Below are 27,941 nucleotides of genomic sequence, written 5' to 3'. Positions count from 1 at the left end.
TATTCAGCAGAAAATTTAGATACCTGTAGTTGTGGTGGTGGTGGTGGTGGTAACTGTGATCATGATGGTGGTAGTGGTAGCTGTGATGGTGGTGGTGGTAGCTGTTGTGATAGTGGTGGTGGTGGTAAAGGTAGCTGTTCAGAAACGGCTTTCGTTTGGGCAAGTGCTTTGCGGCCCTAGCACTTGCTCCAAAGCAAAACAGGGTTCATAGATGGCTGTAATATGGATAAGTGCTGACCGGCCTGATATGGCCGCGAAACTCTGGTTCAAAACTGCCAAAGGAAGAAAATGCTAACAACAGTAACATTCATTGTAAAACCATCAATCACCTGAGTAAAGATCTGATTTTGATTGTATGTATGTGAGGAAGCAGGAAGCTGGAGATTGCTGGCATACCATGTGTATGGCTATTGATTTGACTTTTTTTTTTTTTTTTTTTTTTTTTTAACTACAGTATGAGTTACTCTTACCTCATTCATTCATGAGCAGAGAACTACTTGTAGCCACATTAATTTTTATTGTAGGTAAGTGAAGGAGTGGGTTGCCTTTAGTAAGTTGCATTTTACAGTACAATAATCCTTCATTTATCCGGATGTGCAGTAATGGATACTGGACCACGGCTCTATTAAACCATTATTCTAATTTACTTGTTATTATCTGGACGTAAAAGTCCTCGAGAACTTCGGCCGGCCGGCCAACATATTTAAACATTTGATATCGTGGCCACTGGGCTCAAACCATGAGCGGAAAATAGGCCGTAACCAACAGCCAGGGCTAAAATGTCTGTCCCCCCCTGTACTGGATGGTCAAAGTTGCGCACTGTTCCGATCACTCCAAACAAACCTCCAGCACCCGAGAATACAACTGTAACCCACAAGCATTGTCAAAATGTCCTTATGCTAAATCTTTCCCACCTGCCACAACGTGTCAAACACAGACCACAAGCTACGAGTACATGTTCGGTGACAGCAGCCGTCCGCCTGTCTACCGTGCGTGCAAAGTGACCCGGTCACCGGGAGTTGTGTTTCCATATGGCCAACAGACGTCTAAGTGACCACAAGCCATGAGTAAATGTACGGTAAAAGCGCCCATCCGCCCTGTGACAGAAGGGTGAAAATCCTGCCCACAGCCTTGCATCTCCCCCCCTTCCCGTCCTTCCTCTATACCCTCCCGGCTCCCCTCTCACTCCCTCAGTACCTCCCCTCCTTTGCTCTGATAGCACTGACTTGTGAGTTTTTAAATTGTTTTGCAATTTATTCAGATACGTCCTATTGAAATTCCTAAATGACCATGAGAAGGCTCGTGAAATTGAGCATCTAGACATGAGCATAATTCCTAGAAGGTGCTGGCAAAATTTTGCACTTGGATGGTGGGAAGTTTTATGAAGGTAAGATTTACTCTTGAACACTATTTATTCTCACTGCATTTCTGTACTTTTACTCATCAGTTTTCTGTGTTTTTATTAGATCATAGTATAAACCAGCAAAGGTGATGGTATAAGGTACCATTTATACCAATTAGACCAATTACTGGTGGCATATTTGACCGTGGAATTTTTTTTTATGGCTCAGGAGCAGCAATCACTGGTGTCAGATAACTGATTTTCCAACAGTCCTGAGTTTTCTTGTGGGTGTTTGTTGTTTATGTATTGCTTCCTTGGTGTTAAGCATTAATATGGATAATCCTTTGTGTGTTTTGATATCAAAATATGGCAGATTGACCTGAAAACCATGCCAAACCTAGGAAGGGTACTGTATATGCAGTAGTGTATAGGTAGGGTGTTTTTTTTGGTTTTCATTGCTCTTTTTTCCATGGTTTTCTTGGGGTATAGCATTATTTTGGTTATTCCAGTGTGTATCTTGATGTCTAAATATGGCAGATTGACTTGAAAATAGTGCCAAAATTAAGAGGGGCACTGTACATACAGTAGTGCATAGGTAGGGTGGTGTTTTTTTTTTTTTTTTTTTTTTTTTTTTTTTTTTTTTGTCTAAATATGGGAGATTGACCTGAAGCAGGGAAGAAAGGTTGCTGGTTCTTTGAAAGCAGTGATAAGAAACAGGGAAGTGAGCATGGAAGTGAAAAAGTTACTACACGACAGTATTGTGATACCAACTCTAACGTACGAAAGTGAAGCTTGGACGTTGTTGGAAGGACACAAGTCAAGAGTGAGAGCCGTGGAAATGAGTTATTTAAGAGGAGCCTGTGGAGTCACATGAAGAGACAGGCTGACGAATGAGGATATAAAGGAGCGTTGTGGTGTTGATGTGGATGTGATAGGAAGCGTTATGAGGAACACACTGAGGTGGTTTGGCCATGTGGAGAGGATGGAGGGTCCAAGACTGACGAAGAGAGTGTATGTGAGTGAGGTGGAGGGGGGAAGAGGGAGGGGGAGGCCGAGGATGAGATAGAGAGATGGGGTGGAGAGGTATATGAGAGAGGGGGGTGTGAGTTGGGAGCAGGGGAGTGAAATGGCGGGGAACAGGGCGACTTGGAGGCGATTTGTTTGTGGCCACCCCAAACGGGATTGAGGCGTCTGGCAATAGATAGATAGATAGACCTGAAGATGGAGCCAAAATTAGGAGGGATGCTGTACAATATTCTTATGTTTGTCTTGATGTCTAAATATGGGAGATTGACCTGAAGATGGAGCCAAAATTAGGAGGGATGCTGTACATACTGTACAGTAGTGTATAGGTAGGGTGTTTCTTTTTTTTTTTTTTTTTTTTTTTTTTATGGTCTTGTTGTTTATTATTACTCTGGATATTCCTGTGTGTTTTTATGTCAAAATATGGCAGATTGACCAGAAAGTGCTAAAATTAAGGGGGTTACTATACAAGGAGTAGTGTATACAGTAGGTTGGGTGTTTTTTGGTTTTCAGTTTTTTTTTTTTTTTTTTTTTTTTTTTTTTTTTTTCCCCCTTGGTGTTTAGCATTACTTTGGATATTCCTATGTGTGTTTTGATGTCTAAATATGGGAGATTGACCTGAAAACAGTGCCAGAATTAGGAGGGGTACTGTACATGCAGTAGTGTAAAGTTACAGTGTTTTTGGTTTTCATTTTTTTTTTTTTTCATGGTTTTCTTGGTGTTTAGCATTACAGTACTTAGGATATTCCTATGTGTGTTTTAATGTCTAAATATGCCTGAATGACTGGAAAACACTGCCTAAGTAAGCAAACGTATTGTACAAAAAAGCTAGGTATAGGTTGGAGGTTGGGTATAGGTAGGGTGCGGGTATAGTAAGGGGGATATTGTTCATTATCCGGACATTGCCATTACCTGGACGTACCTTTGGCTAAATTAGCTCTATTACGTTGGATAATTGAGGGGCTGCTGTACTGTATCTTGGTATGGTATAATTGTTTGTTGAACCAGTGTTCCATATCATTGTGGCCTGTGAGACGCTAAGATTTGTTTAGCATTCTGTACCAATTTTATGCCAGGCTCATGTCAAGTTAGACTTAAGATCAGCTGAAGCCCCACATTGTTTTCACATTTCATTATAGTTGGCTAGGACACCTAAAGTTTTATTTTAGCTACCATGATTGGATTTAGTTTTGGTGAGGAAAACACCCTGCCCTCGAGGAGTTAAAAACCTGATCTCATTACATCCTAGGACAACCAGAACTTTATTATACCTATTGACAGTTAAACAAATTAATTATGGGTACATATTTCACTGTCAGAGGATGCAGTTGTATTCAGTACATTCCCCTTCTTCTAGAAGTTATGATTACAGAAGGAGTGAATATTGATGAGATGCAGTTTGGGTTTATGCCAGGGAGGGGAACCACTGATGCCATATTCATTGTTTGGCAGTTTCAGGAAAATATATAGGAAAGAAAAGGGAACTGTACTTTGTTTTTGTTGATTTGGAGAAGGCCTTTGATAGAGTCCCTAGAGAGGTGGTGAATTGGGTAATGAGAAAGCTTGGGATCGAGAAGTGGCTGGTTAGGGTGGGTATGGACATGTTTGTGGGTGCTCACACCTAGGTAAGAATGAATGGAGATTTGAGTGATGAGTTTTCCTTGAATGTTGGTGTGCATCAGGGGTCAGGTTTGAGCCCCTTGTTGTTAATCATGGTACTTGAAGCCCTCTCACGTGACTCAAGAAATTGACTCCTGTGGGAGATGTTGTATGCTAATGATTTGGTGTTGAATGCAGAGAATGGAAGGGAAGCGGAGAAAAGATTTAGGAAATGGAGAGATGGTATAGGGCGCCAGGGTTAAGAGTAAATGCAGATAAAATAAAAGTGATGATATCTAGAGTTGGTGGCTGTACTGTCAAAGAGGAGGGAGAGTGGCCATGTACAATTTGCCACAAGGGTGTGGGAAGTAATTCCATCATGTGCAGTGTTTTTGATAAGTGGGTGCATAAGAGATTTAATGGTATTAGAGGTAGCCTGCAAGATAATGCTGATTTTATGTGTGCAATGTGTCGGGGGGAGCATGTGGATATTGCCAGGCATGAAACTGGCAAGACTCTTGAGTGTGTGGAAGAGTTTTGTTATTAGAGGAGTAGACTGTAGCACAAGTCGAACAGGGCAGTACTCCTGAGATGGATGGCAAGCCGGTGACAAGGAGAGCTGGAGCTCCCATTTCACCAGCCCTCAGGACTTGATCTTGGCCATCTCCCTTTGCTGAACATTTTCAGTGCTTTCATTTACATAGAGCATAGGCCAGCATACAGTACTCTCTTAACCCCTTAACCGCGGGCTTGTTTTGCTCTGACTTGCGGCTCCCACAGGCATATTCACGCTCCGACAGACTCTCTAAAAATATTTGCCAAAAATCAGTTATTAGTCCTAGAATATTAAAATCACATATGCTTATGGGACATAGCTTCAGCTTTCTCCTGGGGTGTTTGTTGAGCCTTCGTCGAGTACCGTAGGACTTGTGGAGACCTCTGAAGTTGGGTAACGAAGTCTCCACTTTACACTTCCCGACAACCCGTAATATGATTACCACAGCCTGATATTATCACTAGAAACATTATTCAGTGATTCTCAAATGGTTTGGAATCCATACTCCAAAAAAAAAAAAACACCGTGAAAGCAATGAAAATTACGAGGGCGTATGATCTTCCCACTTGACATCGTTCGCCGCTGGTGTTCTGTCATTTATTATTCATAAAAACACTCACAGTTTATATTTCTGTTACTATATAACACTTATATATATATCTACAGTCTTTATCCTTAAGTTTCCTTCCGTAATAGTAGTTTATTGTCACTGTAGGCATTCAATTTCTCGTTCAGTAAAATACGTAGCATTCACTTTCTCTTCCTGTATACTAGCGTTGAGAGTGAATGTCACTTTCACCTTCACTCTCATAACTCATAGTATTCATACATGCTAGAGTGAAACTTTCACTTTCTTTACTCCTAGTATATATACTCGTATTCTTATAATACTACTCATTTACATATCTGTTTATGTTCTCTATTTTATTTACATTATTTACATTTCTATTTTATTTACACTGTGTTATGCACTGTCACTTGAAGTAACTTATAAAACTATTTTCCACTGTTCACGTATATTTACATTCATTGCTTTCACTTGCTGTTTACACATTATTTACATATTATTTACAATTCCACTTGCACTGTTTTACTCACCAGAAAGTATCATAGTCACTCTCTATCATTTGTCAGCCCTTTACCTCTTTCCACACGAGGTTTAATAGGGGGTAGAGGTCACAGGGCCCTTTGCATGGAGCTAAAAAGCGATGGAATTTAGCAGGTGCGAATCCGACGTACTTTCACCTTGAAAGACGACAGTAAACTGATACTGGTGGGCCGGGGTGGCCTACCTAGGGAAAGTGCATTGCTGCCAACGTCAGCCTCGTGAGAGCTGCTAATATATAGCATTGATATGATTTAAGTACTTGGGTAGTGTGATGAGTAAGGATGGAGGTTTGGAGGGTGAAGTGCGTGAAAGGGTACAGCAGGGAAGAAAGGTTGCTGGTTCTTTGAAAGCAGTGATAAGAAACAGGGAAGTGAGCATGGAAGTGAAAAAGTTACTACATGACAGTATTGTGATACCAACTCTAACGTACGGAAGTGAAGCTTGGACGTTGTTGGAAGGACACAAGTCAAGAGTGAGAGCAGTGGAAATGAGTTATTTAAGAGGAGCCTGTGGAGTCACATGGAGAGACAGGCTGACGAATGAGGATATAAAGGAGCGTTGTGGTGTGGATGTGGATGTGATAGGAAGTGTTATGAGGAACACACTGAGGTGGTTTGGCCATGTGGAGAGGATGGAGGGTGAAAGACTGACGAAGAGAGTGTATGTGAGTGAGGTGGAGGGGGGAAGAGGGAGGGGGAGGCCGAGGATGAGATGGAGGGATGGGGTGGAGAGGTTTATGAGAGAAGGGGGTGTGAGTTGGGAGCAGGGCAGTGAGATGGCGGGGGACAGGACGACTTGGAGGCGATTTGTTTGTGGCCACCTCAAATGGGATTGAGGCGTCTGGCAATAGATAGATAGAAATGATTGGCAGGAAATCTAGACAATACATTATAAATTAGGTAGTTCCAGGTGAATGTAAATATCACTTAAGCTTCTCCCTTCTCTCCTTATATATATTTTTATTACGAGAATAGATTACACGGCATATTTCAAGGGGAAATAAACAGCGAAAATTAGCGAACGAGTGAACGTGAGGTGTTTTCAGGTGATAATTAGCCATTTCCAAGTGTATGGCACTATCACTTATTTTTTTTTTGTATATATTATTTGGTATAAGAATAGGCCATAGGGCTTATTTCAATGGATGAAATCAGTGGAAAATTCCAGGGAAGATTTACTTAGCGTAGAATACAGTGTGGTGGCCTGCAATAGTTAGGCAGTTCCAGGTGAATGTAAATATCACTTAGACTTCTCCCTTCCTTTCTTATATATATTTTTATTATGATAATAGGTTATACGGCATATTTCAAGGGGAAATAAATAGCGAAAATTAGCAAGCGAGTTCGCTTGAGGTGTTGTCAGGTGATAATTAGCCAATTCCAGGTGTATGGCACTCTCTCTTACCTTATTTCTTTTTTGTATATATTATTTGGTATATGAATATGGCATAGGGCTTATTTCAATGGATGAAATCAGTGGAAAATTCCAGGGAAGATTTACTTAGTGTAGCACGGCCGGGCAGGCGAGAGGAGAGGGTAATGGAAGGGAGGTAGAGAGGGGAGTCAAGAACGGGGAGAAATGGCTAAATTGTCAACAATGGATGGGAGTACAGATGAGATTAGGAGTGCTGACTAGTGTTGGACATTGGCAGTACTGGTAGATGATACAAGCCACCACTTGAAAGCCTGGGTGAATTCAAAATAACACAGAATCACAAAAGTGACACCTCGCGTTTGATCCCTTGCTCCCAAGCGTCATGAAAGTGATGCCCTGCAATTAAGGGGTTAATACCTTTACCTTGAACTGTCTACACCATATTACATGCACATAAGATATCACACCCATTTCCACTTCCTTTAGCAATGGCCGCTGCATTATTACTAGCAAACAAGGTGATATCTCGGATTGCCACCACTGGCAGGGTAGGGCTGGCGGCACAGAGTCCTTCCGGTCGCCATCAAGCAACTGTTGATGATTCCATTCATGCTCGTCTGTGGAGAAGTGCAGGTGCAGCCTTATTCTTCACCAATATCCATGGTCTCAACACTAACCTGAATTCAGTTCATTTTCTCCTACAGTCCATATCCCTTCTGGCCCTGTTCCTCACAGAACCACAAATCTCTCCCTCTGCCGAAATATCCCCATTTTGTTTTCCTGGTTACCATCTCACAAACCTCTGTAACAAGGGTGGCACCTGTTGTTATATCAAATCAGAATATGCAGTTGACACTATTTTAAACTTCACTTCAACTGATATTGATTACTCACTGTACAAACTAAATTACACCCATCCCCCTGCTATCATGCGGTGTGCTATCGCCGTGTACTGTTATCACCCCCCCCCCAAAAGCTGCCATCCTCATGATATCATGCACCTGAACACGTTATCGTGCACACAAAACCTGGGCGCGTTGGTGGATTTGAATCACCCGCACCATGAGGCATGCTGCAGCTGATTGGTGCTACATCATCGACCATCCTTGCTCTGTGATTGGCCCACTTTCTTGCCAGGTCAGTTAGGTACACATCCCCGCATGGATAGCAGTGAAAGTGGTAAGCTGTGGACCATAAATTTTTTTGTGTGAATAATGGCCGACAAACCCTCCAAGAAACCCCTGACCATCGCTCATCTTAAGGCAGTGGGACTTCCGAGAGAGGTGAAGAAGAGAAAGAACATTACATATGCCCAGTAACTAGAGATTTGCAAGTTGATTGATGGTGATGAGACAAAAACAAGCATTGCAAAGAAATTTGAAGTGAATGAATTGACAGTGAGAGCCATTTATAAGAACAAGAAGCATACTGAGAAACACGTGAGCCTTGCTTCCTCTGTAGGTGCCTCTGATGCTAAGAGAAGTGCTAACCAACTGCTGCTGAAGACAGAACAGCCATTAACCTGATATTTGGAGAGACAGGCAAACCGAAACTTGGTTGTTGATTCTAAAGAAATCATGGAGACAGCAAAGGAAATTTACCATGGAGTTGCTGCCAAGGATGGTATTGAAAACTCACCAGTGTTTTTAGCTTCTAAAGATTGGTTAGACAGATTTATGGCCAGACACAAAGTGAAAAGCATGAAGATATCAGGGGAGGCTGCTAGTGGTGGTAAATCAGCTGCCCATGTGTACCCAGAAACGTTTGAAAAGATTATAGAATCAGGCCAATATACTCCAGATCAGATATGTAATATGGATGAAACAAACTTCTACTGGAGACTTATGCCTCGGCGCACATTTACCACAGCCAAGTCTGCTGAAATCCACAGGAGGAAGGCTATTAACCCTTTAACCGCAGGCTTGATTTGCTTTTTCTTGCGGCACCCGCGGGCATATTTGCGCTCCGACAGACTCTAAAAATATTTGCCAAAAATCAGTTATTAGTCCTAGAATATTAAAATCACATATGTTTATGGCACATACCTTCAGCTTTCTCCTGGGGTGTTTGTTGAGCCTTCGTCGAGTACCGTAGGATTTGTGGAGACCTTTGAAGTTGGGTAACGAAGTCTCCACTTTACACTTCCCGACAACCCGTAATATGATTACCACAGTCTGATATTATCACTAGAAACACTATTCTATGATTCTCAAATAGTTTGGAATCCATATTCCAAAAAAAAAAACACTGTGAAAGCAATGAAAATTACGAGGGCGTATGACCTTCCCACTTGCGCTAGTTCGCCGCTGGTGTTCTGTCATTTATTATTCATAAAAACACTTACAGTTTATATTTCTGTTACTATATAACACTTATATATATCTACAGTCTTTATCCATAAGTTTCCTTCAGTAATAGTTGTTTATTGTCACTGTAGGCATTCAATTTCTTTCAGTAAAATACGTAGCATTCACTTTCTTGTCCTGTATACTAGCATTGAGAGTGAATGTCACTTTCACCTTCACTCTCATAACTCATAGTATTCATACATGCTAGAGTGAAACTTTCACTTTCATTACTCCGAGTAAATATACTCGTATTCTTATAATACTACTCATTTACATTTCTATTTACATTCTCTATTTTATTTACATTATTTACATTTCTATTTTATTTACACTGTGTTATGCACTGTCACTTGAAGTAACTTATAAAACTATTTTCCACTGTTCACTTATATTTATATTCATTGCTTTCACTTGCTGTTTACACATTATTTACACATTATTTACAATTCCACTTGCACTGTTTTACTCAACAGAAAAATCATAGTCACTCTCTTTCAATTGTAAGCCCTTTACCTCTTTTCACATGAGGTTTAGTAGGGGGTAAAGGTCACAGGGCCCTTTGCATGGGGCTAAAAAGCAGGGGGGGGGGGGAAGTTAGCAGGAGCAAACAGACGTACCTTCACCTTCAAAGATGACAGTGAACTGATAGGGGAGGGCCGGGGTGGCCTACCTAGGGAAAGTGCATTACTGCCAACGTCAGCCTCTTGACAGCTGCTAATATATAGCAGTGAAATGATTGACAGGAAATCTAGACAATACATTATAAATTAGGTAGTTCCAGGTGAATGTAAATATCACTTAGGCTGCTCCCTTCCCTCCTTATATGTATATTTATTACGAAAATAGATTATATGGCATATTTCAAGGGGAAATAAACAGCGAAAATTAGCGAACGAGTGCACGTGAGGTGTTGTCAGGTGATAATTAGCCAATTCCAGGTGTATGGCACTCTCACTTACCTTATTTCTTTTTGGTATATATTATTTGGTATAAGAATAGGGCATAAAGCTTATTTCAATGGATGAAATCAGTGGAAAATTCCAGGGAAGATTTACTTAGCGTAGCACAGCCGGGCAGGCAAGAGGAGAGGGTAATGGAGGGAAGGTAGAGAGGGGAGTCAAGAACGGGGAGAAATGGGTAAATTGTCAACAATGGATGGGAGTACAGATGAGATTAGGAGTGCTGACTAGTGTTGGACATTGGCAGTACTGATAGATGATACAAGCTACCACTTGAAAGCCCGGGGGAATTCAAAATAACACAGAATTGCAAAAGTGACGCCCCGTGGTATGATCCCTTGCTCCCAAGCGTCACGAAAGTGACGCCCTGCGGTTAAGGGGTTAAGGAATGGTTCACTGTACTTTTTGCCATGAACACATTGGGAACACTCAGATTAAAGCCCACAGTTGTCCACTGAGTAAAGAAGCCCAGGCCCTATGCAGGTTATAATATGAAGAAACTGAATGTGCACTGGCTGACCTCTAAGACAGGTTATATGTCTGCTGAGTTATCGCCTGATTCGTTTAAGGAGTGTTTTGTGGGGGACGTGGAAACTTTTTGTAAGGAGAACAATATTCGCTTTCACATTCTTCTCTTCATGGAGAATGACCCAGGCCATTCACCCCTCTTAAGATATGAAAATCTTAAAGTGGAGATCTCGCTGCCTAACACAACCTCATTCATTCAACCCCTCGACCAGGAGGTTATTTCTGTGGTTAAGGCAGCGTATTCTCATTGCCAGTTCAGGATGATGCGTCAAGCCACCGAGGACACCACTCTCATACAACATTTGGTGCACAGTGAGGACGAAGGTGGTGAAGAATAGGCAAAAGCAGACAGAATCTGAGCAGCGAGTCTTGAAATATTGGAAGAACTTTAATATTAAACAGGCAGTTGATCTGATGGTGGATTGCTGGAATAACGTTACCCCGGCAACAATCCATCATGCATGGCGCAACATTGTAGAGGGGCTACTTAAGGACAGATTGGTGTGGGTATCTGGCGAGCCACAGTCAGTTGATGCCGAGAAAGAGGCAGCAGTAGAGGAGGCAAGGGGAATTGTTGGCCGTGGTTTTGAGGACACAGTGGCAGATGAAATCAGAGAAATGTTATGACCAGCACCAGTTTCTGCACAAGATACTCTGCAAGAGGAGGCTGAGGATAGCCCAGGAGAAGAGGAAGAGAGTGACAAAGTTAAGGATGGACTGATCATAAACGACATCAAGTGTCTGGAGTTGGGTGGCTGCATATGACACATTCTTGAGCAAGATACCACAATTAACCCGTTAACTGCTCATGGCTGGTTTTTTTGAGGTGTCTGTGGTGGTCAGACATAGGGATAAAACTGAAATTTCCCAAAGGCCAAATTTTGTCTTAGGAATTGAGAGAATACATGCCAAAGTATATAGTAAGGAAGTATTAGCTCAGTATTTACCTTGGTAAAGCTGTGGAAGAACATCGAAGTGTCTAATACCAAATTGGAATGTATGGTTTTCGGTTTCGGTTTTGGTTTTGAAGACTCCAACATGCATGCATGTGTCGGCCTTGGTCACCATGGCGCTATATTCGAAATGCACCTGTGCGGTCAGGGGTGTATTGAGCAGTCGCAATCTGAACAGCACAGGCTGTATAGAGCAGTTAACGGTTTAACAATGAAACTCGCATATCCTACATCAGTATGGCTCAAGCAGGTTATGAGGATAAGTACCATGCACATATTGATGCTTTACATCAGCGACAGATCACGGACTATTTTCGCCACAGCCGAACACTGAACCTCACCCACAATCAGACCCTGAACATCACCCTCAGCCAGACTAAGATCCTCAGCCTGGTCCTTCAATACAACCGGAGCCACAGACAGGGTCTTCTTCACAATTTGAGGGCTTTGACTACGATGCCTTCTTGGATGATCTGGACCAGCGGAGGCAGAATGTTCTGCCAAGCGAAGGGCAGGCAGGGAAGATGTCTGATGGCCATTAACCCACCTGCAAGCCTTGGAACTCTTCAGACCACCCAAGCCTCCATTAGTCCTCATAAAAGTAACTGTGATGGCCTTTTATGTTGTCTATTTATTGTTTATAGTGTTGTGGATGTTATGTATTTTCATGTTGGAGCAGCGTTTGGTAAGAAAATATACGCAAAGAGAGATATAATAGGCAAAAAATGTAGGTAGATCAGCCACCCAATAACCAGTTAGAATTATTCCCATTGATTCTTCAGTTCAGCTGTCACGCATTTCTGCTATCCCATGCAGTCGCCTAACCAGTTAGGCATAATAGCAGGGGGATGGGTGTATCTAAATATTACCAAATATATTTGTGTAATCTAATGTTCTTCATTGCTTCCTCAGACCCCATTGTTTTTGACTCCATATCCACACGGTTGAGTAACCTCAACCGTGCCCTTAGCACCGAAATTGCTATTTTGGGTGATTTTAACGTACATTATGTTGAATGGTTATTGCATTCTGCCAGGACTGACAATGCTGGACTAGAGTGCGAACTGTTTTCAGAATCATTTAATCTCACGGAGTTGGAAAAGCAATCAACCAGAATACCAGATAATCCTGACCATATTGCCCATCTCTTGGATCTATTCCTGACAAATAATCCAGATCAGTATAGGATAGAAGTACTATCACCACTTAGGTCCTCTGACCACAATCTCTTCAAAGCCTTATTAGTTAGCCCCCCAAACCTACCTGGTCGGAACCTGTCAGTGTGACCCGATGGTACTTTGATAGGGCAAACTGAAATGGATTTAGAAATTATCTTGCTGACATTCCATGGCAGTCTTTCTTCTCTAGTGATGTCAGTTCTACCCAGTCCCACATGAATGACTTATACTAGCTGGTATGGATTTAGTCATACCAAGTCAACAGTTCACTAAAAGATTGAACTCTCCAAAATGGTTTGATAGCAACTGTGTCAGAGCAACGGCCCAAAAGTCATCAGCATATAGCTCTTACTTAAAATAAAAAACATCAGAATCACTCTGTCAATTTAAAATTGCTAGAAACCATGCAAAAGCTGTATTAAATCTCACTAAATCAAACTTTCTTCAAAATCAAGCATCAAAACTACTTAACACCTCTAATGATAGTAGAGTATTCTGGTCAACTCCCAGTTATTTCAGTAATAACTTTAACAAGTCATCATCCATTCCGCCACTAAAATCTTCAGATGGCAACATTACAAATGACCCGTGTGGGAAAGCGAATATCTTAGCCAGTGCATTTGCCAGTAGTTTTACCATTGAGGAAGTCAGCCAGAACATCCCAGTACTAGAACTTGACTCTCCTGAAATTGTTCCACTTAAAATACAGACAAAATATGTAAAATCCATCCTAGACAATTTACCAGCCAACAAAGCTCCAGGCCTAGATGGAATTCCTCCAATTGTTTTGAAAAGTGTTCCCCAAAAAATACCTCTGTTCTAGCTATATTATTCAGACTATGCATATGTACTTCCTCATTCCCTGATTCATGGAAAGAAGCCAATATCCACCCAGTTCAAAGAAAGGAAGTTCCTCTGGCCCCCAGATTACAGACCAATAGCAGTCACATCTTCTCTTGGTAAAGTATTTGAAATTTTAAATAAGCACATACAGTAGTGAAACATCTTGAATCCAACAACTTAATCAGTGATAGACAGTATGGTTTTTGGCTTGAAAGATCCACGATTGACATACTCAATCTCCTGACTCATACCATCCATCACTCAATTGACCAATATGGAGAAACTCATGCAGTAGCCCTTGATATTTCTAAAGCTTTCAGTAGAGTGTGGCACCATTCCCTGATATCCAAACTCTCTTGCTATGGACTAACATCTTTTGTTCCACTGCTTTCCTCATATCTCAGTGACAGAAAAATAAGGGTAAAAGTGGATGATGTATATTCCAATTTCAACTCAGTTAACGCTGGCGTGCCACAGGGATCAGTTCTGGCGCCAGCCCTGTTCCTGGTTCATATTAACGATCTCTTGTCTGTCACCCACAATCCCACCTATTCATATGCAGATGACTCAACACCTCACAGTTCATTCACATTCAGACACCCATTTACAAAGTATAATATCTTTAGCTCACAACTCAGTAAAGCCATTTCCATAAATCAGGACGTACCTATGATCAGTGAATGGGGACAAAACAACCTTGTCTCATTTAATGATAGTAAAATCAAATGTACATTATACCTTTTACTAATAGACGGATATTGCCAGTTTCGTATATTACCTTCAATGCTACTGATATTCCCATCTCCAAAAGTATTGAAATTCTCGGTGTGACACTTAACAATGTCCTCAGCTGGACCTCTTATGTCAGATCACCTGCTAAAACTGACTCAAAGAATCTTGGATTATTGTGCAGTCTGTAACTTCTTCAGTGACAAGCAGTTAACAATAATTTATAAGTCATGTGCGCTCTCAGCTTGAATATAGCTCACCCTTGTGGAATGGATGTGAAGAGGTTGCACTAAAACAACTAGACAAAATTCAGAACAAAGCTGTTGGAATTATTAATAACCCTGCTATTATAAATAAACTACCTCCCCAACAAGTAAGAAGGAATGTTGCCTCCCTTGCACTATTTTACAGATATTTTTATGGCAAATGCTGAGACGAAGTTGTGTCCATCGTGCCACTTCTCCATGCTTTCCCTCGTGCTACACGGGCATCTGGTAGCACTCATGAGTGGAATGTCACACAGCCATATTGCAGAACTTCTGCCTATCAGAAGTCTTTCATTCCCTGAACTGCATCTCTCTGGAATTCACTTCCCCGGAGTTGTTTACCCCCAGACTTCAAACTAAAACTGTTCAAGTCCAACTGTTAGACATTTCATGAATGGAGGATGCCAGTAATCTGTTGTATGGATTATTATTTATTTTTATTCATTTGTTTTCCTTCCTCTTTTCTGTTATTAAAAAAAAAAAAAAAAAATGGAGAGACATGTTATGTGCTGGAGGTGGGGCTGAAGCTAGCTCTGTGGCTAGGGTTTAGGAGTGGTTGGAAGAAGTTCAGGGAGCTGTTTCCTCTCCTGACATTGAGAGGGCTCTCCTTACGTGCTAAGAGATCTTTGTATGCAGCATGTGTTAGGAGTGTAATGCTGTGTGGTAGTGAGACCTGGGCAATAAAGGAAGAGGATATTTGCAGGCTCAGACGTACAGAAATGACAGTGATTAGGTGGATGTGCAATGTGTCCCTGCGTGCAAGGCCTGGGGAGGTAAGCTTACAATGGAAGAGTTGAGAGGTAGGACAGGACTGGAGTGTATTTGTGTTGTGATGAGGAGTGGTAGATTGAGGTGGTTTGGGCATTTGATGAGGATCGGGGATGATAATTGAGTGCAGAAAGTGAGAAGTGTTAGTATTAGGGGTGGGGTTGCGAGGAGTAGACCAAAAAAGACCTGGGATGTGGTCATTAAGTGCGACCTCAGGGTTAAGGGACTGAACAGGGTGGTTGCCAGAGATTGAGCAGCATGGAGAGCCACCATTATGTGACCAAGGCCGACACATGCAAACATGTTGGAGCCTTCAAAAATGAAACAAAATGAAGGACAGATATTTATTTAAATAACTTTGTTGATGCATGTTGCACTCAGTAATTTCATACCCTTTTTTGGTGTCTACCAGTGGCCTTTGGTGTGATCACACATACAACACCTTGGTTGATAACATGTTTTACTGCTAAATATGTAAAGGAGTTTCCCTTGCAGTGTAATGCTAAATACAGTAAAAGTCCTATTATTCGGCAGCTGATTATTCGGTAGATCCGACATTTCGGCAGTTTTGAGAAATAGTCCCATTTACGAAAATCTTTGATTGTTCGGCAGATGTCCGGAATCATCTCGGCAGTCTAGGAAGTGTTATCTGTGACTTGTAGACCTAATGTTTCATTACACTTCTGTATGTTCACTAATTTCTATATTTTTTCAGACTCAGGTATAGTATTGTATTGATTACAATATTGGATAGTATCATACAGTACAGTAACCACCCCCTCCAAATTAGCGAGGGTTACGTTCCAAGCCCCCTCGTTAATTCTTGAAATTCGTTCATTCTTGACGCCTTCCTGAAAGTGACATCTACTGGTAATTGCGTAGCCCATGAACTACTGATACTGTAATGCATTACCCATAAATAAATGGTGCTTGTTAAATCAGTTTCCCCGTTGTTTTTAGCTGTACAGCTGTGACAGCTCTAGTATTTTTATTCCTCAGCATAATGGTGGAAGGGACTGTCCTGTTTAACTAAACCTAATCTAACCAAGTTTAACTGTACCTCATAATTTAACCATATCTAACCTAACCTAAAGTCAGAAAAGTACTTAAAAATAAACTGTAGGAATATGAATTGCTAAGGTCTCTCTGATGAAAGTTAAACGTACATTTAGCGCTCATTCTTTTGTTCGTTTTTGTGTTTAATGTGAAATAGAGAGCATTGATGCAAACAGTAATATATCCCATTAACCCCTTAATAACCTCCGGCACTGAACAAACCTTTACAGTACCGATGTCAGTAATGTCAAGTTAGTGTGAGCTATAAAGAAAACTGAACAATTATGGGGAGGGAACGAAGGTCACTGGTATGTTTACACGACTCTACACTACGATTCCAAGCAGTCAGGCGGTCGGTTAATCTCAGATGTTTTTGCCCATTTAGTAAATGCCCCGTAACTTTATAAATTTTTCTGTGACTCATAGCGAATCATAGCATGGGTTTAGGAAGCTAAATAACACATTGCTAGATGAGCGAGACGATTATCTTCACATCTTTAAGAAAAACAAATTGATTTCAGAAGAATGGAAGAAACTTACCCTATGTACTCAGAGAGGGATTAAATTTCCTCCATTTTCTTAAAGATGTGAAGATAATCATCTGGCCCACCTAACAGTGTGTTATTTAGCTTCCTAAACCCATGCTATGATTCACGGGAGAAGTTACAAAGTTACGGTGCATTTACCAAATGGCCGAAAACATCTGATATTAACCGACCCTCTGACTGCTTGGAATCGTATCGTAGAGTCGTGTAAACATACCAGTGACCTTCGTTCCCTTCCCATAATTGTTCACAGTTTTTTACTGTAATGGGTTGTTCAATGCCGGAGGTTATTAAGGGGTTAATGGAATACATTACTGTTTCCATCAATACTCTCCCTTTCACATGTAAAAAAAAAAAAAAAAAAAAAAGGCTAAATGTATGTTTAACTTTCATCAGAAAGACCTTACCAATTCATATGCTATCTGTCTATCTATCTATTGCCAGACGCCCCAATCCCTTAAGGGGTGGCCATTTGACTTTGAGTTATTGGTTTTATGGGGAGGGGCACTAACCCTCCATCAACCCACTTGTTGACGCGTAGGGAGCACGTATGGGTTGGTTATTTGGTTACCACCCAGTGTTGTAAATGGTTTCCTGGCTTACAGGAAACCATTTGGCTTGGCACTCAATGTAAAGCCACCTGTAAAGGAAAGAAGAGCAATAAGAAGTGACAGGAAAGATGGGAGATATAGGAAGAGAGGAGGGCAGGCACAGAAAAAGAATGATAAAGGATAAGGAAGAAGTGGGCAGCGCTACATCAAGTGAGTGGATGAAGCAAAATGAAGAGCAATAAAATGTGACAGGCAAGCTGGGAGACATAGGAAGAGAGGAGGGTATATACAGAAAAAGAATGATGAAGGAGAAGGATGAAACAGGCAGCACTACATCAAGTGAGTGGATGATGGTCGCCACCACCTACCACCAAATTCATATTCCTTTACTTTATTTTATGCAATATTCCGAGTATTTTATTTTGTGTTTGGAAAAAGTACTGTATACAGCTCTCACTCCAAACATATTTGTAATAATATAAGTAGTGATGAGTTCACCAATACAAGTGATGAACTGAGCTGGTAGGTAATATTACATATATATCATTTCGGCCATCTAGGAAACATTATCTGACTTGTATGCCTACTGTGTCATTACACTTGTATACGTTCACTAATTTATATGCAGTATATATTTCAGATTCAAGCAACGTTGGGTCTGGTTAGTACTTGGATGGGTGACCACCTGGGAACACCAGATGCTGTTGGCATAACATTCTCCCTGCATGTGTGGGGTTGGTGGAGGATTAGTGCCCCTCCCTGTAAAACAATTAACTCTAAGCCCTTTATCCACCCTGTTTGGGATACATGGCGTCTGGCAATGAATGAATGAGGTATAGTACTGTATTGATTGCAGTATTGTACAGTATACAGTACTCTCTCCAAACAGTTGTAATACCATCAGTGGTGATGACAGTGTTCACCAATATATTTAAGGTACTGTGTGGGTAGGTTTTTGATTATTCGGTAAATCCAATATCTCGGCATCATCCCGGTCCCATAGATGCCGAATAATGGGACTTTTACTGTATGTAAAGAAGTTTCCCCTTGCAGAAATGGTTCCAGGTTGCTCCAAAATTTCTTGTAGCTACTCATATTTTAGAGTAGTGTGTACAGGTGTTTACTATCTTTATAATGGCACCAGCGAGAAGCTTACATGTGGTGGTGCTTTGTACCTTGGGTGGAGCAACTGTAGTGTCCACATGGAAGTCAAACCTCCTCATATTTCCTTTTATCTCACCGTGGGATGGACCCTGGTCCAACCGTGGTGAGGTGCTATCTACCACAAGAGGATACTGGATTCCTACACAGTGTACTGTACGGTGTACAGAAGCAGTTGCCTTCCAGTGGTTGATGGGTCTGCTTGGTGAGACTCACTGAGATTAAGCAGTAACAACTTTATACTGTAATGCACTGTCACCCACTAATTTCTTATGTCACCCATAATGCCATTCATTCATTTACAGATGACTCAGCACTTCAGTACCTTTGCACTTAAATATCCATTCAGAAAGTTTGGTGTCTTTAACTTGTAACTCAGTTCAGCAAGTCTCCATAAATCAAGACTTAACCAAGATCACTGAATGGGGACAAAACAACATTGTCACATTTAATGCTAGGAAAACACAATATATCCAGTTTACTAATACACAGATATTGCCTGATTCCTATATTACCTTCACTGCAGTCAATATTCCCATCTCTAAAAGTATTCTGTAAAAGTATTGAAATTCTCATTATTTCACTTAACAGTACCCATAGTTGGACCTCTCACATCACTTGCTAAAACTGCCTTAGAGAAGCTTGGACAATTGTACAGAATCTCTGATTTTTTCACTGACGAGCAGTTAGCAATAATTTACAAGAGTTGTGTGTTCTCTGCTTGAATATTGCTCACCCGTGTGGAGTGGATCTGGATAGGTTGCACTAAAACAAGTGGACAAAATTCAGAACAAAGCTATAAGAATATTGAACAACCCAGCATTTGTAAATGAACTACCTCCCCTACAAGTAAGATAGAATGTTGCATCCCTCGCATTATTTTACAGATATTCGTAGGGCAAATGGTCAGACGAAGTTGCATCCATTGTGTCACCTCCCTATGCCTTCCCACATGCTATACGGACATCTGGTAGTGCTCATGATCGGACTGTCAAAATGCCATGTCGCAGAACTGCCTATCAAAATCCTTTATTCCCTGAACTGGATCTCTTTGGAATTCACTTCCCCAGATTAGCTTCCCCCCAGACTTCAACCTGCAGCAGTTCAGGTCCAATTGTTACAGATTTTTTTATAATGGAGGACATCTGTAATCTGGTATATAGAATTATTATTATTATTATTATTATTATTATTTGTAGTGGCAGTAATAGTAGGTGGGTGGAAAGAATGAAGTGAGTTGGTTGTGAGCACTCACTCGATGTAGTGCTGCTCTCAGGTGTCTTCCCTTTCCTCTCCTCCATCCTTCTTTCTTTCAATCCTCTTCTGTCTTTCTTTTCATCATTCGTTCCCCTTCCTTCTGCCTACGGGTGACTTTACACTCCTTTTTCTGTCTTTCTTTCCTTCAGTCTTTCCTCTTCCTTCTGCCTGTGGGTGGCTGTACGCTGCGTGACTAGCCAAATGGTTTCTTGTACACCAGGAAACCATTTACTATGCTGGGTGGTAACCATATTACCATATTTGTCACCTGGTGGTTTAGTGGGTAATTATGGCGCTCCAGTCGGATTGAGCCAGTGAAGGTTTATATCCAAGGGGTGGTTGGGGTTTATTCCTCACGTAATGCCACGCAAGGATGAGTGAGGCTGACCACTCTCATCTTAAATGTCAGGATCAACTTGCCAAGCCCCGGGCTCCTACTTTCCTCATGGGGCAAAGTAGGATTGGATGATGAATGAAGGAAATGAATTATTATTATTATTATTATTATTGTTATTATTATTGTGCAGGCGGTGGCTCAATTGGTAGAGAGGTGGCCTGCAGTCCTAATGGATCCAGGTTCAAATCCCCGCTGGGGCAGGGAACAGTTTAAGGACTTGAATTTCATTAAATCAGGCTTTACTGATCTACCAGATGCCCCGCCGACATGTCATGAAAATACCCCCGCTAACATTAATACACCATTCCTGTATGAGGCAGCCCTAGCATGTATTCAATATGAACGGTGGGTGTTAGCGCCGAAGTGGTGACTTGTGGAGGTGTATGGTATGTAGGAGGACTGCTGGGCCTTGATAGCAGGCTGTGAAGCTTATGCCCAGAGTTGGACACATTATTATTATTATTAGCCCTGGTGAGAGAGGATAGTGTTTGGAAACTCCCTGTACTGTTGTTTGCAGATGATACTGTGTTGTTGAGTGAAGACGAAGGGGAGCTGCAAGGCTTGGTGGATGAGTTTGGGAGAGTGTGTAAGAAACGGAATCTAAAGGTGAATGTAGGGAAGATTAAGTGATGGTCTTTGAGAGAGGTGAAGTCAGTGAATGTACAGCGAGGTTGGATGGTGAGGAATTGGAAAATGTGAGTACATTTAAGTACTTGGGTAGTGTGATGAGTAAGGATGGAGGTTTGGAAGGTGAAGTGCTTGAAAGGGTACAACAGGGAAGAAAGGTTGCTGGTTCTTTGAAAGCAGTGATAAGAAACAGGGAAGTGAGCATGGAAGTGAAGAAGTTACTACATGACAGTATTGTGATACCAACTCTAACGTACGGAAATGAAGCTTGGACGTTGTTGGAAGGACACAAGTCAAGAGTGAGAGCAGTGGAAATGAGTTATTTAAGAGGAGCCTGTGGAGTCACATGGAGAGACAGGCTGATGAATGAGGATATAAAGGAGCGTTGTGGTGTGGATGTGGATGTGGATGTGATGGGAAGCGTTATGAGGAACGCACTGAGGTGGTTTGGCCATGTGGAGAGGATGGAGAGTGAAAGACTGACAAAGAGAGTGTATGTAAGTGAGGTGGAGGGGGGAAGAGGGAGGGGGAGGCCGAGGATGAGATGGAAGGATGGGGTGGAGAGGTATATGAGAGAGGGGGGTGCGAGTTGGGAGCAGGGCAGTGAAATGGCGGGGGACAGGGCGACTTGGAGGCGATTTGTTTGTGGCCACCCCAAACGGGATTGAGGCGTCTGGCAATAGATAGATAGATAGATTATTATTATTATTATTACTTATTATCCAATCATCCATCCATCATCCAATCCTATATTGCCTCAAGAGGAGCATAGAAGCACAGGGGTAGGCAAGTTGGTCCTGACATTTAAGATGAGAGTGACCGGCCTCACTTAACCATGAGCGGCATTACGTGGGCAATAAACCCCAACCACCCCTTGGACAAAAACCTATACAGGCTTAATCTGATTGGAGCCTCTTAACCCTTTAAACGTGGAGCGTCGCTTTTCCGACGATCGCCAAAAAGGACATAACGGCAGATCGTCGCGTTTGCGATTCGAGTTAATTTTGAATAAACGCTGGCAAGGATGTTCTAGCTGGTATTATCTATCAGTACCACCACCCTTTAGCTACAATTAGTATACTTGACCTTTGTACTGCTGACCTCCGTTGTTGCCAAGTATCGCGTTTTTCCCCCTCCTCCCCCACCATGGCCCGGCCAGCCTGGCTGTGATATATGGCAGCACTCTGACTGCTCAGAACTGTAAATCTACGCTCTCCTCTCACAAGCAGTTTATGCTAATAGGAAACGCTTGTTTCCCCAGTTGTCACACTAGCTTTTTTTTGCGCGGTTTGCCCTGTTTAGCGTCAGTTTACCGCAGGCTTTCACAGTGACATTATGGCGAGTTCAAGCTCTTCCGAGTCAGTGCGAGTGGCCGACAGGAATGAGAATAAAGCGACGGGCGTAAGGCAGAATAAAAGCACACCGCGGTGGTCTTTTGGGAAGTACTATGATTGAAAATAATGTTGTATACATGTTTTTAGCTGTAAAAATGGAAATGTTTGTTGAGTGACGGGAAGACCGGCGCCGCGCTGCACGTCGGCCGTACGCTCCATTGATTTTAGCCTTATTTTCAGTGTTTATTGTACAAATATGGATTCCAAACTACCTGTACGTTGTAGTAGAAAGTTTACTGTGACAGAATGAGGCTGTGGTAGAGGGTAAACCGGGTTGGTGGAGGTGTGAAAGTGAAGATTTTGTTACCCAACTTTGCAAGTCTCCACAAGTCCTTGGGTAGTCCATGAAGGCTCAACACCTGTCTCTGAAAAAAGCTGAATGTAAGTACTATCTGCCATACCAAGTATAATGTTCTAGGGTTTCATTCATTCATTCATTCATTGCCAGACGCCATGTATCCCAGACAGGGTGGCCAAGGGCTTAAGAGTTAATTGTTTTTACAGGGAGGGGCACTAATCCTCCACCAACCCCACTTGACGTAGGGATGCCAACAGCATCTGGTGTTCCCAGGCGGTCACCCATCCAAGTACTAACCAGACCCAACGTTGCTTTAATCTCTAATTTTTGGCTAATATTTTCCTACAGGTACTCAGACCGCGATCCTACCCCGCCACCCGGGGGGGGGGGGTCGGCTGTCCATGGCTGCGTTTTAGGGGTTAATTACCCACTAAACCATCAGGCACCAAAATTTGGTTATATGGTTACCACCCAGCTTAATAATTGGTTTCCTGGTGTACAGGAAACCATTTGGCTTGCCACTCAATGTAGAGTCACCCATAGGCAGAAGGAAGAGGACAGAATGAAGGAAAGAAAGACAGAAGAGGATAGACAGGAGAGAGGAAAGGGCAGATGCCCAGGAGCAGCACTGCATCCAGTGAGTTGGTGGTGAGCACCCCTACCTACCACTAATTATTATTATTATTATTATTATTATTGTTATTATTATTATTATTATTATTGGTGGTGGTGGTGGGTGGGGGTGCTCACCATCCACTCACTCGACATAATGCTTTGGGTGTCTGCCCTTTCCTCTTTTCCTTCCTTCCTCTTCTGTCGTTCTTTCCATCATTCTTTCCACTTCCTTCAGCCTACAGTTGACTTTACACTCCCTCTTCTGTCATTTTTTCCTTCATTCTTTCCCCCTTCCTTCTGCCTTTGGGTGACATTACACTGAGTGACAGGCCAAATGGTTTCCTGTACACCAGGAAACCATTTACTGTATCGGGTTGTACCCATATAACCAAATTATGACATCTGGTGGTGTAATGGGTAATTAAGGTGCCCCAGTTTGATTGAACCTATGTAGGTTTACATCCAAAGGATGGTTGGAGTTAATTGCTCACGTAATGCCACTCAGAGATGGGTGAGGCTGGTCACTGTCATCTTAAATGTCAGGACCAACTTGCCTAACCCCAGGTTGCTCCGTTCCTCATGGGTCAATGTAGATTGGATTATGGATGGATGATTTTTTTTTTTTTCCCCTGTCTATTTTTCATTCATTCATTCATTATCTAATCCTGTGTTGCCCTATGAAGAGTGTAGGAGCCCACAGCTAGGCAAGTTGGTCCTGACATTTAAGATGAGAGTGACCAGCCTCACTCATCCTTGAGTGGCATTATGTGAGCAATAAACCCCAACCAGCCCTTGGGTGTAAACCTGCATAGGCTCAATCTGACTGGAGTGCCTTAATTGCCCACTAAACCACCAGGCTGTTCATCTTACAAAAAAAAAAAAAAAGTCTCTTGGTAATATATTTTTGTTACCCAATAATTTATCAACATTGTCTCTCCCAATAGTATCATCAAGTCTGCAGCTGCCACAGTTGGATTTGGTGATAGTAACACCTCCAGATGTAAGTGATGATGTCACACGTGAAGTCTTGGAGCCAATGTGGACAGCCCTCGAGTCTGCAGTGGAGAGAGGTGCTGTGGGTTCTATTGGCCTGGCAGATGTCTCACCAAGCCTCTTCACTGACCTTTATCATTGGGCTAAGGTGGGTTGTGACAATTGGTACAATAGTATGGAGAGTGTAGTAGTGTGAAGATAATGAAAATTTAATAGTACAGCACCGTAATTTGGGTTTCCTTAAATTCCTTGATTAATCATAGTTATCATCGTCATTGCAATTATCATCATCATTACCGTGGTCATCATGATCTTCACCACCAGAACCATCACAGTCATCTGTATTTTCCACCAAAGGATGAGGTGAGGTAGGATCCAGAAAGCAAGGCAGAGAAAGCTTGATAGAAGACCTATCAACAGGATGCCCAGCGACATGGGTCAGAATCTTATTCACTCACCAATGAGGCTCCAGAGTCCTTTCTCTACTTTACAGGTCTAACCATCTGCACATTTTTTGTTTTGTTTATAGATATACAGTACTTTGCTTCCCATCACATAAACACTGTAACTTCTGGGTGTCAATCCTATCCTTCCATCTAGTTGGTCTCAAAATTTGCTTTTTTTTTTTACTTCATTATTTCTGTCATTACAAGATGCACGTACAACAGGCAACTCCACTTTCACCGTCTTAAATTCAGACTTGGCATACATACTCCTTTGAGTTGATACATTTAGCTGCCTATCTTCTTGCCATTCATCAAAAAGGCAAGTCCTGTACACAATCATTCTGCACACATACCTGAGCTTCCATGCTTCACACCTTCTCACTCTTCCACCTCAGTCCCTTTCATATTTAACACAATATCATTACGTCATGCATTGCATTCTTGAACACATTCGTTATCTGCGTGTTACTGTATTCATTATTCAGACCTTTCATATTCCACACCATCATACAAACTCTCTCTCTCTCTCTCTCTCTCTCTCTCACGACCCTGGAAAGGTACAAGACTCAAGTCTGAGGCCTTCTAGACCTAGGTGAGGTAGTGGTGAAGGGTGGAGAAACGAGAAACCCTGCTGCCCTCTCCTGCTTTGCTCTCAGGCCTGCAAGGATTATGAGTCGGTAGTCTGTTGTCTTTACTTCAGGGATTGGTTTTGAGATTACCCAATGTAGTAAATGATTTCCTGGGTTACCAGAAACTATGTGGCTTGTCACCAGTCACTGAATAGAGTGAGTGGGTGATGGATGCCTCTATTTAGAACACATATAGTGATATTCTGTCTGTCTATAGTCAGACACCGTAATCCTGTAAGAGGTGGCCATTTGTCTTTGAGTTAGTCAGTGCTGGGCAGGTGCACAAAGACTTGCGCAATGCACAATTGTGCACTGTTGCGCTCGGTGAATATCATTTGCGAAATTGCGCACCGCACGAGACCTTGTGCAATATTGCGCTATTGCACGTGAAAAGGCAGGTGCGCAAGTGCAAATTTAGTTGCGCTTGCACAACTAAATTTGCACTTGTGCACCTGCCTTGCACACCTGTCCTGTGGATTGCACACTGTGCAATCCACAGGACACGTGGTCTTGGGAGCTCCCCGTATGGCTGGACAAGGGATGGTGGAAGCTTGGGCGGGTTACGAGGGTTGTTGGAGGGAGACGGGAGGGTAACAGCATTTCTTAAAATGCTTCAACAGAGATAATGTATTTTAATATTTTTAAAATTATTATTATTAGTAAATAATAATAAATTAAAAATACCGTACATTATTTATTAATTAAAAATACATTATTTATTATTTACTGCATATGCAGTTCCTTACAAAAATCATTAAAACATTTAAATCAAATATCCATAGCTTAATAACTTAGGCTGTGGATATTTGATTTAAATGATATGCTTTAATTATTTTTGTAAGGTATTGCATATGTTATTGTATATCTGTATTGATTTATAAAAAAAAATGTCCTGCGAAAATGCGGATAAAAGTAAACTTGGCAACATCACAGCCTTTGTTTCCCTGTCCCTCCACTCCACTCACTCCTCTGTTTGAACTTCCACGAGTTAAAAACGCCTTTCTCCAATCCTACCGCCTTAGTCACTTAGTGTGTCAAGTGAATCATTTTATTTCACAGTAAAAAATTTCAATTAAATTTGTCATTAATGGATGCCCCCATGGAGGCAATTTGTTGTTTGTGGCCAGTGGCCACTCCTTACGATATTAAGGCATCTGGCAATAGATGGATAGAATAATAATAAATAAAAGTAAGTTTGCTAATTTATTTAAGTATCTCAATATTTTATAGTAATTCCCACAAATATATGCAAATGGTTTGCGCTTGCACTTTGCACCATTGTGCAAGCTAAATATTAGTCAGATTGGGCACTTGCGCTTGCACAAGATAGTGAACTGTGGATTGCGTTGCCCACCACTGGAGTTAGTGGTTTTATGGGGAGGGGCACCAACCCTCCGCCAGCCCTCTTGTTGACACGTATGGAACACGTGGGTTGGTTATATGGTTGCCACCCAGTGTTGTAAATGGTTTCCTGGCTTACAGGAAACCGTTAGGCTTGTCATTCAGTGTAAAGCCATCTGATAATGTTAATTCCTCAATGTAGTAGGATTCAGTCTGTTACTCTGATGTATGCAGTAGATATGTTTGTTTGTTTTTGTTGTTGCCCCATGTTCATTTAGATGTGAGCCTGATGATCTGATGGAAACTGGCCTCTTCTGCTGGCTGCTCAGATCATTTGATGAAGTTATATTGAAGATTTGCATGTTTTTTGTTAAAGTGAAGCACATGAAGCAAGTGAGTAAGTTATGGTATCAGATATGAGGGGCTTCATTGTAGTTAGGGAATAATGGATTGTTCATGAGTTGTATTTTGTGTTGGTACTAAAGCAGGAAAAGGTGATGCCCACATTTTCATGTGGCAAGATGCACTTTGTACTATAACAGAAAAGAGTGGTGGCACCATCATATTCTGGGTAGATGCACCTGTTATTAAAGCAAGGATGGGTGATGGTCGCATTGTAATCTGGTTTGGCTCACTTACTACTGGAGCAGGGAAGGGTGATGGCTACATCTTAGTCTTGCTAGGTGCAGTGGCGTACCCAGAAAGTTGAAGGGGGGGGGGGGGGGCTTTTTTTATTTATTTATTTTTTTTTTTTTTTATTTTTTTTTTTACCTGTACAGCCCATGACTTTGGCGAGCACAGTGAGCCTGTATAGCTGGGAGGTTTGGTGGGGGGGGGGTGCTGTAAACCTCCCCCCCTAGGAAAATGTAGCATTTTTGCCAATTTCATGATGATTTTGAGGCCATAATGGAATGGGTATACAAATAAATACGGCATATTCTAAAATCATTTTTAAGTACTCTGTGCCACTGAGTTATGATTCAGTCTCTCCAATAACCTTATTCAGTTTATATGTATACAGTCAATCCTCGTAAATCGTATGTTCATAAATCACGGC

The 27,941-nt window shown here is 41.8% G+C and overlaps 1 protein-coding gene across 1 annotated transcript in view; it reads left to right on the top strand.

The window, feature by feature from the left end:
* Gclm (Glutamate-cysteine ligase modifier subunit) overlaps positions 1–27,941 on the top strand; it is a 124,400-nt gene that overhangs the window by 38,216 nt on the left and 58,243 nt on the right. The window contains exon 3 of the mRNA XM_080283254.1: positions 24,420–24,616. Coding sequence (XP_080139380.1) covers positions 24,420–24,616 — 197 coding nt within the window. The remainder of the gene's footprint in view (positions 1–24,419; positions 24,617–27,941) is intronic.

The sequence above is a fragment of the Coenobita brevimanus genome, chromosome 97 (assembly GCF_032717465.1).
Source record: "Coenobita brevimanus isolate Jiangsu-jjx chromosome 97, ASM3271746v2, whole genome shotgun sequence".
NCBI classification, from domain to species: domain Eukaryota; kingdom Metazoa; phylum Arthropoda; class Malacostraca; order Decapoda; family Coenobitidae; genus Coenobita; species Coenobita brevimanus.
This window is presented reverse-complemented; position numbering and strand designations above follow the sequence as displayed.